This window comes from Neomonachus schauinslandi, chromosome 5, assembly GCF_002201575.2.
Source record: "Neomonachus schauinslandi chromosome 5, ASM220157v2, whole genome shotgun sequence".
Lineage (NCBI taxonomy): Eukaryota > Metazoa > Chordata > Mammalia > Carnivora > Phocidae > Neomonachus > Neomonachus schauinslandi.
The window spans coordinates 41,639,252-41,653,378 of NC_058407.1; the positions used below are offsets into that span (position 1 = coordinate 41,639,252).

The 14,127-nt window shown below is 35.0% G+C and overlaps 1 protein-coding gene across 3 annotated transcripts in view; it reads left to right on the plus strand.

The window, feature by feature from the left end:
* The window catches only part of OSBPL8 (oxysterol binding protein like 8), a 159,391-nt gene that overhangs the window by 123,123 nt on the left and 22,141 nt on the right, over window positions 1–14,127 (plus strand). For all 3 annotated transcript variants that reach the window (XM_044915365.1, XM_044915366.1, XM_044915367.1), the window contains 8 exons: window positions 53–256; window positions 2,521–2,605; window positions 4,312–4,483; window positions 7,379–7,616; window positions 8,181–8,365; window positions 11,406–11,487; window positions 11,783–11,881; window positions 13,495–13,591. In XM_044915365.1, the coding sequence (XP_044771300.1) occupies window positions 53–256; window positions 2,521–2,605; window positions 4,312–4,483; window positions 7,379–7,616; window positions 8,181–8,365; window positions 11,406–11,487; window positions 11,783–11,881; window positions 13,495–13,591 (1,162 nt within the window). The remainder of the gene's footprint in view (window positions 1–52; window positions 257–2,520; window positions 2,606–4,311; window positions 4,484–7,378; window positions 7,617–8,180; window positions 8,366–11,405; window positions 11,488–11,782; window positions 11,882–13,494; window positions 13,592–14,127) is intronic.

Here is a 14,127-nt window from a genome sequence, read left to right on the forward strand (position 1 = left end):
AGCAAAAAGAGAAAAAGAGCTTTATTTCCTAAATAAACTTATCTTTCTGTAGATTCGTGGTACTCTAAAGAGCTGGACCAAGTTGTGGTGTGTTTTGAAACCCGGGGTGCTACTGATTTATAAAACCCAAAAAAATGGTCAGTGGGTAGGAACAGTCCTTCTGAATGCCTGTGAAATCATTGAACGTCCATCAAAAAAGGATGGCTTTTGTTTCAAACTTTTTCATCCTTTGGAGCAGTCTATTTGGGCAGTGAAGGTAAGTAAGCACTTGTTACATAGGTAAAAGATAAAGATGACAATCTGTGAGTTTCAGAGTGGAGATAAATCAATTAATCTAATGATTTCTGACCTCTGCCAGGACTTCTAAATTTGCTTCTGTTTTCAAGTGCATTATTCCTCTTTTTCTTTCTGCCCACGTTGAACTGTGTACCAAAAGGCTTTGTTTAGCTTTAAGATCTATCTTAAAAATTTTTGCAGAAAATGTTTCCCAAATTTTCATCGTACTTTATAATGTGTTCTCCGTGGCGATTAAGTTTGTACTGTTTTTTTTATTGCAATTACTAACTTTGCTTTGTAATATTGTATCATATTTATAGTGTTTTTGTTGCTATCAAAATTATAAGATCCCCTAGAACAGAGCTGCCATTTATTTGTGTGGTCTTTCCTGTAGTGATGTAAATATGTGACTAGAAGCAGTCCTATGTACTCTTGAGGTTTAGCTATCTTTGAAGATGGAGCTCTGTTTTAAAACTAAAAAGTATTACTGTGGTCACTTCTGTGTGTAAAAGCAGAAACTTAATCAGGAAAATAGGAATGCAGGGCACCTGGGTGGCTCAGTTGGCTAAGCGTCTGCCTTTGGTTCAGGTCATGATCCCAGGGTCCTGGGATGGAGCCCCACATCGGGCTCCTTGCTCAGCATGCACTACACACTAATGGAATAAATGGATTTAGTTTAAATTTTTACAAAGCAATCATTGTTTTAGTTTCTAAGACGGTCAATTATATACGAATAAAAGGTTTAGAGGTTCTTCTTTAAGGGAAACCACCTAATTGAGACTTAGGGTTAAACAAAAGGAACTTCAGCTTTTAAATATTTTTTGGTATTGCTTAATTAGGCAATATACATACACCTATAAAACACCTGGACTTTTAACTTTTATTTCAGTAGCCTATAGTCATAGCAGGACTAAATTTAGGATTAGAGAGTTAGTTCCATTCTGGGATTAGGCACTTCCTATAGGGAAAGAATTTAACCCAGAGAACCTCTGTTAATTATATATCATGTGATTCTCAAGTGAAAAAACAACTTTCAAAACCCTTTATGTATAGTATTTATTCTTTACTACTACTCTTAGGAATTGAAAGAATTATAATGAATTTTTAAATTATTAAAAAAGATTTTTAATGTCAAATTTATTGAATTCCCAATATTGTTGGGAGGGAAGGAAATTTGTCCAATTAGATGATCATCAGAACATTCTCCACAAGCAAAATATGCTTAGGACATTGTTTAAACAGCTTTAAAGTCAGTATCTATGATAAGGTAAAAGTAATATTTAACAGTTCTTACTTGGTATCTGGGACTCTTGAGCACCTTATGTGGACCCCTTTTAAAAATTCTCATACCTTTAAGGAGGTTGTAATTTTCCCTATTACCCAGATAAAGAGATTGAGGCCTAAAGGGGTTACTTAAGTAATTTTTCTAGCATGGAACCAAGCTCGAAACCCAAGCAGTCTGACTAGATGGTGGTTCTAGGAGTTGGCCCATAAGCTATTTGAAAATACCCAAGTGATACTACAGGATTTGTTAAAATTGACTTTTTCTTCCTTTTTATTTTGAATCTATATCTTCTTTATGTTTATGCTTCTCAAATTCATTTTATTCTTTGATCTTACAACTTAAAATTACACTTTGTCTATCAAAATTATACTGTTCTAGCCTCAGATTTTCTTTCCAGGGAAGAACTGGGTTCACCGGAAGAATTCCTCTTTCTTTCTGGAAGAATAAAATTAGCTTTTTTCATTGGTATTTTATAACAAGTATTTTATAACAGTTGTATCAGTGGTTGTAAAATAGAGATTTTTCCCTAGACCTAGTCAAAATTCATTTCTTTTTTTCTTGTAAATTATAGTTCCAGCTTTTTTTTTTTAGGTCTCTAGAAATTTAATATTATTTATCTTAGTAGTATCTGTGGGATGGAAATTTCTCTATTAAATTAAAATTTCGTCTAGTATAATAAATTGCAGATTTCTCTTTACTATGTGAACAATAAGCAGAGATATTTAATGATAGCTATAAGTTGTTCAGTTTTCTGGTAAGGAGGTATATTTGTTGGAAGAGGAAAACTTTTCTTAATACTTACCATCTGCTTTCTTAAGAAGCATGAGGTTAAAGGTTGTTTGCTTTTAGATTATAACCCATGCCTAACTTAGATTGTTACAGGTAATAATGGATAATATGAAGTTGAGATTTTATAATACCTACTGTATACCACTTATTTTATTTTATTTTATTTTAAGGGTCCAAAAGGTGAAGCAGTTGGATCTATAACTCAGCCCTTACCTAGCAGTTATCTGATCATCCGAGCTACTTCAGAGTCAGATGGTAAATACAGATTTTTGATAGATTTGATTTTGGTCCTCATTTTTAAGGATTTATTTTATATGCCACTGTGTATTTATTTTCCTTTGGGGAAAATCTCTTTAGTATGGTATTTACAGCAGAGGTATTGTAATCATAAATTGATTTTGATAGTAAAATATCATTAACTTTGTAGACAAACAGGGATATCTGATAGGAAGAAAGCATTGTGAAGTCAAATTGGCAGCCTGAAGTTTTCTTCTTCATTCTCCATTGACATACTAACACCTTTTGATTTGGTTAGTGTTCTTTGTGGTAACTCATTAAGTTTTATAATTTTAGAGGTACATTTAATATGCTATTTGTATTTTATTATAAAAATTAATATTTATGGGGTGCCTGGGTGGCTCAGTTGGTTGAGCGTCCAACTGTTGGTTTCAGCTTGACTGGGAGATCAAGCCCCATGTCAGGCTCCCCACTCAGCAGGGAGTCTGTTTCCCCTCTGCCCCTCCTTCCTGCTCTTGTACATGAGCTCTCTCTCAAATAAATAAATCTTTTTTTAAAAAAAAAAGAACATTTAGGGGCACCTGGGTGGCTCAGTTGGTTGAGCGTCTGCCTTCGGCTCAGGTCATGATCTCAGGGTCCTGGGATCAAGCCCCGCATCGGGCTCCCTGCTCAGTGGGGAGTCTGCTTCTCCCTCTCCCTCTGCCTGCCGCTCCCCGTACTTGTACTCTCTCTCTCTGTCAAATAAATAAATATTTTTTAATTAACATAACACATATACACTGTTTTGTTTTTTTTATGTAAGAGATTCAAGTATAAACTTTGTTCTATACCTAGTAACTTAATATTTAATTCTTGAAGCAATATGGAGAGAGCAAAACTTACTTTTGTGAAAGCAAAGCTAACTTTAAAACCTTAATAATTGATAATGGATTTCTTCCTCACTTTTATGTTTTATAATTTAGCTTAGCCTAGCGAATCTTGTAACCTTTCAGTTTACTTTTACTTGATGATTATTTTTAAAATTAAAATACCATAGGCACAAGCTTACATTATGAAAGTGTTTTACTTGACTGATATTTCCAGCAGATATTGAAACATGTATATATACACACACACACACACACACACACACACTTACATTTTGAAGAGCAACTAACGGGTTTTTTCGTTTTGTTTTGCTAATACAGTTCTAAATTTTAATTTAAAATATTAGTGTTTCTGCTAATATGGCAGTTCATTACAATATTGTACCGGCATTTCCATGACTCAGAAATTTTCATACATATAAGTAGAATGGATGGTAAACCTGGGGATAGACCTTTTATCAACAAAACATCATTTTGATAAGTTTGTTTATAGTAGAAACATAATGTCTTCAGTATATTTTATGTACTTTCTTTGGTAGTTGCAAATCATACTACCTGTTACTGTTCTAAGATTTTAAAAATAAAGTACACTTATTTTAGATTAGGTGTACTTTCTAATGCATCCCATATGCTATTCATTTACCAGTGGTTTCTAGATGCTTTGTCTGTAAAAAGCACTTGCTAAACTGAAAAATTGCATTAAAATCCTTGCAAGATTTTATATTCAAATTAACTTTGCCAGTTTATGTTTCTCAAAGAAATAATAGTATGCTTAAAGGTTAACGGTGTTAAATTAAGATGGCTGCTGGTTTTTATAGTTTCTTGAACTACACTGCTTACGAATCTGTGTTCTTCTAGGAAGGTGCTGGATGGATGCTTTGGAGTTGGCTTTGAAATGTTCTAGTCTTCTTAAACGTACAATGATCAGGGAAGGAAAGGAACATGACCTGAGCATTTCATCAGAGAGCACACATGTGACTTTGTATGGCTTATTACGTGCTAACAATCTCCACAGTGGTGACAACTTTCAGTGAGTAGCTACTGTCACTAATTTTTATAAGGGACTATGTTGTTCACGAGGTTAGTTGGTACATTTTTGTAATGTATCTAAAATTGAACTTGGATGTTTTCTTCCCATTATATGGCCTCAGGCCTGGTTTGAGATCTGTTTAGTTGCTGTTATAAGGTATAGAAAGTTATTTTCTTGATTTCAGCTAATGTGAATTAATTGTTCTTTCCCAAATATATACCTTGTCTTTGTACATGGTGTTCCCTCCATTAAGAGTGTTTCCTAGTCCTCCTTGCTCTTTTCTCCTGTTATAATCCTATTCTTTAAGACCAATCTCAAATATTACATCAAATGCAAAGCCTTTCCTGCTTCATGACAGTAAGATGTAATTTGTTCTTCTATTGCTGTTCTATAACACTTTTTAATTTTTTTGGTAATGGTACTTACTCTACCTGGTATTTGTGGAATTCTCCTATTGTAAGTGTTTCAAGTTGGAACTGTATCCTGTTTGTGGTTTTATCTTCTGAGATATTCGTTGTAGTTGATACTAAAAAAATATTTCCCTAGGGAAACTAACAAATACTTTGTTTGAGGTTCACATCACTTGTTGTTTTGTAGGAAAAATATTAGATTTCCCTCTCCTCCCTTGTCCCAATACTTAACTTCTGCTCTGAAACTACTTATTCCCATCAGCATTGAGGTTACTTTGAGGTTAGGAATGAATGTTTGTTGAGGCCTCTTCCCAAGATTTTTCCCTCGAAGCTCTTCAGCTGTAAATAGTCCACTGTTTTTACTGAATCCCAGGTAATTTTTAAGTGCTATTATTTTGGAATCTTAAAACTTCATCTGCTTCACGTATTTATTCATTTAAGTTTTTTGAGCCTCTTTTCTGTATAAGACATTATACATACTTTTCTGTATTATTCACTGCATTATAAGTAGGGAGATCAGATACGATCCTAAATTTGAATCCAGTACAACAGTATACTAGCTCTGTGATCCTGAAGAGACATTTTATTTTGTCTTGTTTTGTTTGAAACCTATAAAATGCCAGGCAACTATAAATAATAGGAAGATAAGAATGACATAAACAACCAAAGGAGAGGGATGCTTTAGTTTAATACAGGATCAGGAGAATTTAGAGGATGGAAAGATAACATTCAGCTAGGGAATCAGGAAGCAGATTTTTACAAAGGTAGAATCAGCATAGCAATGTGTTCATTTGGCTGTGTGACAGAACATGAGCTAAGAGCTGATGATGCAGAGATGAGGGGAACAGAGGCCTACTTTGAGATGTATAGTCTGCTTGGATGTAAGGGACAGGGAGTGGGTGAAGTTAAAGATTACAAGTTTTAAGCCTGAGTGACTGGTAAGGTGATGGTAAAATTTTAAAAAAAGGACCATGTTGGGAGATGATAATTTATTAAGTATTGGACATGTTGAGGATGCATTGGTCCCAGGACATATAGATGATATCAGCCAAGCATTTTAAAAACATGGGCCTGAAGCTTATTTATGCATGCATGGCTTTGAAAATCAAATAGAAATGATGGTGAAGGCTTGAAATTGGCAAGCTTGCCAAAGGAGAGAGAGGACAGAGAAAATAAGAAGGCCAAGGAAGATTAAAATGTCTTAAGGATGGAAGGAGGTAAGAGGGATCAGAGAGCTCAAAGAGTCAAACCATAGTTACATGCAACCTGAGCACTGAGACAGTTTCAAGGAAAATAATCATCAGAATCACAGAGAAATCACAGAAGGTGAAGATTAGACAAGGATTTGTCAACTAAGCCATCGTTAGTGACCTTTAAAGGAACAGATTCAGTGGATTCAGGGGAGTGAAAACCAGATCATGAGAGGTTAAGGAGAGAGTAGATGGTAAGAAAACAGGGACAGAATTTGAGACTACATTTTTAAAATACATGATTATAAAGGGAAAGAAAGAAAACAAGTACTATAAAAATGAATTTCTATTAGAAATTCTTTGGTTAGGGAAGCCTGGGTGGCTCAGTTGATTAAGCATTGCAACTCTTGATTTCGGCTCAGGTGGTGATCTCAGGGTTGTGGGATCCAGCCCTGCGTCTGGCTCTGTGCTCAGAACAGAGTCTGCTTGAGATTCTCTCTCTCTTCCTCTGCCCCCACTCTCTCTCTCTCTCTCTAATAAAACCTTAAAAAAATATATCTTTGGTTAAAATCCAAACAAATGAATATTTTGGGGAAAAAAAATTTTACATTTTTTTTTATTCTGGAAGTGAGGTGGTTTTTTTTTTTCAATTCCTTTTTGTACAAATTATTAACCCTAATCACTGTAAATAAGAATAGGATTGGGGTATAGCAACCTAATCCATTTTAGGCTGTAGGTTTATTTCCATAAATTTCCATTAGCAATTCTTCTTGAACTTTTTTCTCAAGATTAAGCCTATTAGTCAAGTATTAGAGAGGATTACTTTTATATTTTCACTTACGTTGAGTGACTTTGGAGAGACCTTTACAGGGGAAAAGTCATAATTCATTTGAGCTCACTTGAGAATCTTGACTTGGAAGTTTTTCTTTAGACCAGAAGCAATAGCGAGGTTGATTCAAGTGATGATATTTATAAAACTAAGAAGAAAATCTAACAGGGGAAAGTCTAAAATTTTGCTTTTTGGAAGCTTTTATCCCTAAGTGGTAAAGAGGCAAAGAACTCAGAGTGTCCTCTTTTAATATTTCCCAGGTTTTTATTTAATTTCTCTGTGCCTTTATTTACTAATCTGTAAAGTGGGAATAATAATATTACTTACAGCATTAACTGAGTAAAACTGTATAAAACACAGAACAGTGCCTGACACTTAAAGTCTAAATAAATGTTACATATGATTCTGATTTATAAATTAAATATTCTTAATCTCCTTTATTCTTCCTCCTAATCTTTCCCTCAAGGTTAAATGACAGTGAAATTGAACGACAGCATTTTAAGGACCAAGATATGTATTCTGATAAATCCGATAAAGAAAATGATCAAGAGCATGATGAGTCTGATAATGAGGTGATGGGGAAAAGTGAAGAAAGTGACACAGATACATCAGAAAGGCAAGATGACTCTTATATCGAACCTGAGCCCATTGAGCCTTTAAAGGAGACTACCTACACTGAACAGAGCCATGAAGAACTCGGAGAGGTAAAAGTTTGATTTTTCAGAGATTTTGATTTTCTAATTCTTGGGAATTTCCAAGTGAAATTGAAGACATTTCTTTGACCTATTGCTTATTTTTCTGAAAGAAAATATTTGAATGATACCTGTTTTATTTGTAAAATCACATACCTATGAAATGTATCAGAATTTATAACAATTAAATATGTATACTCACACAAGTACTGATTCTTCAGGTTTGTTTTTGAAATAGGATAGTATTGCTTGATGTCATTGCCAGGTACAATGTAAATTGCAAGGATACATGAGCGTATAACTTTCTTGTTATTGCTAGTGCATAGATAATAGCATGTAATGTTTTTTGTAGTGAATTCTTTGTATATATCTTTCACTTTGATGTCTATTAACTACTCTTTTTACCTAAGTTTTATAGCTATAGACTTACTACCTTATGAGTTATTTCCACTCATATTAAGAATGCTTGAAATAGTTCTATAGCGTATTCGGATTTCAACATCAACTGTCCGATCTACATATCTAATATGTCTGAAATAAATATGATATTTCAGTATTTTTTGTTAATTGCTAAAGGCAGGTGAGGCTTCTCAAACAGAAACTGTGTCTGAGGAAAACAAAAGCCTTATCTGGACACTGCTGAAACAAGTCCGTCCTGGCATGGACCTGTCCAGGGTGGTTCTGCCTACATTTATTTTGGAACCTCGTTCTTTCCTGGATAAACTTTCAGATTACTACTATCATGCAGATTTCCTATCTGAGTAAGTAGATTCTCATTTTTTAAAGTGAAAGACACTTCGTGGTTTTAAGAGATTTTTCAGAGGTCTAAGTACAGTGGTTATGCCTTACCAAAATCAGGCTCTAATGACATACCACTCTTCACTCTCTTCACCATTTCTACAGGTGATCGAAATAAGAACATTTAATACTTTGCTATAATGTTTCCATTTATGAAGTTGAGTTGGGAGATCACAAGCTTGAGGAAGACAAGGAGTCTACCCCTTATCGACAGCACTGCTTTCTCAGGCTCTCTGACCTGTTCACTGACCTAACATAGGGAGAGGTGGTTGGCATTCCTTGTGTTCCTCTCCACCTCCCCGCCACCGCCCCCCCGCGCGCCCCCCTCGCCCCGCCTCCCAACCCGGTCAACTAAGCTCTTGTTCAGGTCCCATCCTGGGGCTTGGGCTTTTGTTTATACACGTACCTTCTCTGTGCTCTTGAGGGGTGTGCAGCTTACCACAACCAGGCCAGTTGCTGGCTCATGATATAAATCCCCACTTCCATCATAGCTTTTCTTCCTGCCAGCTGATCCTGGGTATAATTCTGAGGAAGGCAGGCATAAAGGAGGTGGAGGAGTTGCTGCCCATCTCTTTCCCAGCAGTTTCTTGGAGAACCAATAAAAGACATCAACTTTATGCATACCTTTCCAAGTTTTGCATGCTGCCCCCATTCCAGCTATTCAAGACAATGTGTTTTCTAAGATACTGAGTTCTGGTATTATGACCTGATTTTTAGATTCTGCATCAATATCTGTATTCAGTTTAGTAATTATTAGTCTATTAGTTGCAGTAATGAACATTGCAAAAAACATAAGCTGAATCAAAAGATAATTGAGAAACTGGGAGATTTTTGCAAATTAAGGCATACCCAAAGTGTTAATCTCTCTAAAATAAAAAGGGCTTTTAGAAACTTAATGAAATGATCGGCAACCTAATAGAAAAAGGAGTGGAGGAAATGACCAGGGTTCAAAAATGAATAGAAACAATCCTTAAACATGTCCTTAAACATCTCAAAATAAGAAAACTGCAGATTCAAATTATGAGCTATTATTTTTTATCCATCAGTGACCAAAATCCAAAAGATTTTATACACCAGTTCTGCTTTACATCTTATTATAGTTCTTTTATCTGTCTAGAAATTCATTTCTTTTGGAATACGAGGCAGGTTCCTATGAATCACAGTAAGAACTTTTTGAGAGATGCCCATTTCCCCAAATTGTTCTGGCTACACACACTGTTGCCAAGGTTTTGTGGGGCAACAGGCACTTGTACGCTGTTGCTGCATGATACAAACTAGCACAGTGCTTTTGAAGGGAATCTGGCAATATTTACCAGAATTATAGATGCATTCAGTCCTTTGATCCAGTAATCCTACTTCTGGTAATAACTCCTACAGATACACCTCTGCATATTCAAAATGACATATATGCAAGATTGTTGCAGCAAGGCTTGTAATAGTAAAAGATACAGGATTATGTGTGTGTGGAAAGAGCAAGGTCCAAAAAAATGTGTGTGGTTTGCTACCTTTTCTTTCTTATAAAGTGTTCCGGCTGCATAATTTTATTTGCTTCTTTATGCTTAAAGAAAACTGTTATTAAAACAACTAAAAAAATTGCCTATATGGAGAGCTGGGACAGTAACAAGACATGTGTACTTCTTTATATTGCTTTGAGTTTTGAACTACGTATATGTAAAATATAAAATAAAATTGCCTAGTAAGAGAATTTAAACCAAGATAGGAGGAGTACAATCAGACAGTTGTTACTCCCAATAAGGGCAAGTTTTCTACTCGGCACAATTGTCAGTAAGCCTAAGCCTGGTCTCTTCCATTTCACACTTTTTCAAAAATCACTAGGGGTGCCTGGGTAGCTCAGTTGGTTAAGCATCTGACAGGTCATGATGTCAGGATTATGAAATTGAGCCCCGCATGATGGAGCCCCGAGTAGGGCTGGGCCTGGAGCCTGCTTAAGATTCTTTCTCTTCCTCTCCCCACCACCCGCCGCATGCATGCGCGCACTCTCTCAGAAAAAAATCACTACACTGAGCTTTCAGACATGCTTGAGGGAAGTAATAGTTAAATTATAATTATTGTTCATATATATTATATGTTATATATGTATGAAAACTCAGTAGAATTCACTTCTGACATACACAGTGTTTTGCAGTGTTTACAGCAACAGCAAAAGGGCAAGGGGGTAGCTGAGTCATGGCTTCTAAAATTTCTTCTTTAAAATGAACATTGTTCTTTGATTATCTGCTACATTGATAGAATTTATTCACTGGAAAATCACTTGGTAGCACGTGGGATTAAAGGCTAAGAATAGGTTAAATCCTTTTTGATTGACTTAAATTATCTTAAAACTTCCATATTTGTGATTTGAAATTTCTGTATTTTGTACTAGGAACTAAAAAAGCATACAATCCTATTCTTAATGGAGCATTTTTCATAGGAGAGGTTAATATTAGCCTATTGTCCTCTCTTCATGTAGCATGGCACTCACCAGTTATTGTTGAGCTCCTCTAATTAACATCAGTGACTGAGAATAGAGTAAATCAAGTGGACATGATCCTTCTCTGATATAAGGATCTGAAGACCTCTAATGAAATTGTTACTGAGGCTGCTTAGCCCCATCATTGCAAATGCTAGGCATCATGCAATCCTTGAGTCTCAAAATATGTTTATTTTTATTTTTTTCAATCATAATTTCTCACAGAACTCCTAGCAACATCTTAGGGCCCTAAGAACCCCACTTGAAAATCCTTGGTTTGGAGAGTTTCTGAAAACTACTTGAGCAAAGACCTGGGTGGTATATCAAACAATAGGAAAAATGGAGAGAAAAGCAACCAGATTATGAAAAGTTATTCTTACAGACAGATTTACATGGTTGTTTTTGCCATCTATTTTAAATATGACTTAGGTTTTCCAGTCACATCTCATACTCAGTTGTTTAGTTGATAAATACAAGGGAGAATTTGTGATATATTTTGTGAAAGTTTTGTGTATACCATTTTGTTTTTTTAGGGCTGCTCTTGAAGAAAATCCTTATTTCCGTTTGAAGAAAGTAGTGAAATGGTATTTGTCAGGATTCTATAAAAAGCCAAAGGTAATGTTTATATTTTACCTTCTTTAACCTTATATGAGTTCTTTATTTTTTGTTATCTTTAGTTTATTTATTGATAAGCATTACAAGGCCTCTTTGAGTTAGCAAAATTGCAAACTACTTAATCATTTAGATCTATATTGTGGATTGAAGTGGTTTCATTTTATCTCATGTCTTTACAGTGAAATTTTATAAGGATAGCTCCCAGATGACACAGCTAAATCCATTTTGACTGGTTTAAACTATTTTGAATCTTCCAGATTTGTATTTTGAAACTTGTAATTTTTTTTTTTACCAGGGACTGAAGAAACCTTACAATCCTATACTTGGTGAGACTTTCCGTTGTTTGTGGATTCATCCCAGAACAAACAGCAAAACTTTTTATATTGCTGAACAGGTATTAGAAGTGCATGTTACAGAAACAAAACTGGTTCGGAAGTTATTGGAATATTTTAATAAAAAATATTAACTCAGTAAATTCACTGTTGATTAACCTTTCTTATTAGTGAGCATTTGGTAAGCATTTAACCTTTTAGTACTGAATACTACTAAATATCATATTTATAAGTATTAAAATTACCTGGTATTGCACTTTTTTGCCTCTTATTTTATAATTTAATTCTCCCATTCCAATATTTCTTCTCAGCTATTCTCCATCTACACCAACCCTGACCTCCTATTTCATGATCCAAGTGACTGCATCTTCCAGTGATTTCTCCCTTCTCAAACTTCTGTATTATTTTTTGTGATTATCCATTAAGCTGTTATTTTAACACACACTGTTTAACTTCTTACACAATATTTATTTCCTAATTGAATTGTCAGGTCCTTGAAAGAATGCCCTTCCTATAAACCTCTTTTTGTTGTACATATAATAGGCAGTCAAAATATTTCTTAGTTTTAATCTTTCATTAATTTAAGACTTATATACATTTATATTTGTGATTCTCAATATCCTCCCCTCATCCTCCCCTTCCCCCTGGTCCTGAGGAATAGGACATTTTTTTCTCAATAACAATGACTCCTTACTATAATAATTCTCACCTAGAGTGTAAGAAGGATGAGGAGACTGTGTCATTTGAAAAACCTTCCTCTTCCCTAGAGATTTTGATATACCTCTCAAATGGAGATGACTTATCCATGTATTAATTTTTAAAAAGTTATTGATTATACCACCTTGCATTTTAGTTCACTATAATTCCTCACTAAATTGAGAAGCTGGGGAAGAGTTTGATTTTTAGCTTTGATTCATTTCAGAAAACATAACGTGTATATATATATATATATATATTGAAGGTGTTAGATTACTAAAGTAACATATTTGTCAAAGGTTTTGTTTCCTATTGCCTATTTAGTAATCCATATGAAGAATAGCTACTGTATTAGTTATCCATTGCTATATAATCAGTGACTGCCAAAACTTAATGGCTTAAAACAACAAACATTTATTAGCTCCTACAATGAAGTTTAGGGATCTGAGAGCTGCTTAGCTGGATGGTTCTGGCTCAGAGTCTCTCATGAGAGTGCACTTAAGATGTCAGCCAGCTTTGCAATCATCTGAAGACTTACCTGGGCTGGAAGATTTCACTTCTAAGCTCATCACGTGGCTTTTAACAAGAGCACTCAGTTCCTTTCCACATGGGTTTCTCCATAGGGTTGTTCACAACATGGAAGCTGGCTTCTCAGAGCTAATGATCTGTGAGAGAGAGAGACAGAGACCAAAATGGATAGTGCATTATAACTTAATTTCAGAAGTGACATATGTCACTTATACACAAAGTAACTTTGGTACAGTGTAAGAGGAGCCCACCTAATGGTGTGAATATCAGGAGCTGGTTTCCTTGGGAGATATCTTGGAGGCTGGTTACTATAGCCACCAATGTTTAATTTTACCACTTACCAAACATTGCTTCTTATTATTAGAATATACTTTTAAGACTTGACCTTTTGATAATAGCACAATAATATGCTTATGTTATTATATTTTACATTTTTTCCTGTGTTCAATAGGTGTCTCATCATCCACCAATATCTGCCTTTTATGTTAGTAACCGAAAGGATGGATTTTGCCTTAGTGGTAGTATCCTGGCTAAGTCCAAGTTCTATGGTGAGTTTCTCCTTGTCTCAGTCTGCACCCTTTTCTGGAAGGTAGTATTTAAAAAAAAAAAAAAAACGTCGGGGCGCCTGGGTGGCTCAGTCGTTGGGCGTCTGCCTTCGGCTCAGGTCATGATCCCAGGGTCCTGGGATCGAGCCCCGCATCGGGCTCCCTGCTCAGCGGGAAGCCTGCTTCTCCCTCTTCCACTCCCCCTGCTTGTATTCCCTCTCTCGCTGTGTCTCTCTCTGTCAAATAAATAAATAAAATCTTTAAAAAAAAAATAAAATAAAAAAAAATAAAAAAAAAAAAAACGACAAACAAAAACATATACTCCAATTTCAGATGTCTTGAGTTCTTCTAAATAGTTAAAGAAGAAATAATACCAAAAAAACACCAAAAAACAAAACCACCAAACCAATTCTGTACACATTTTACAGAAAGGAGAAGAGGAGGAAACATATATAGTATATGTTACATACGTATGAAAACATATCATTGAAAATCAGTGTAGTTCATATTAATTGAATGAAGGAAAACCATATCATTTT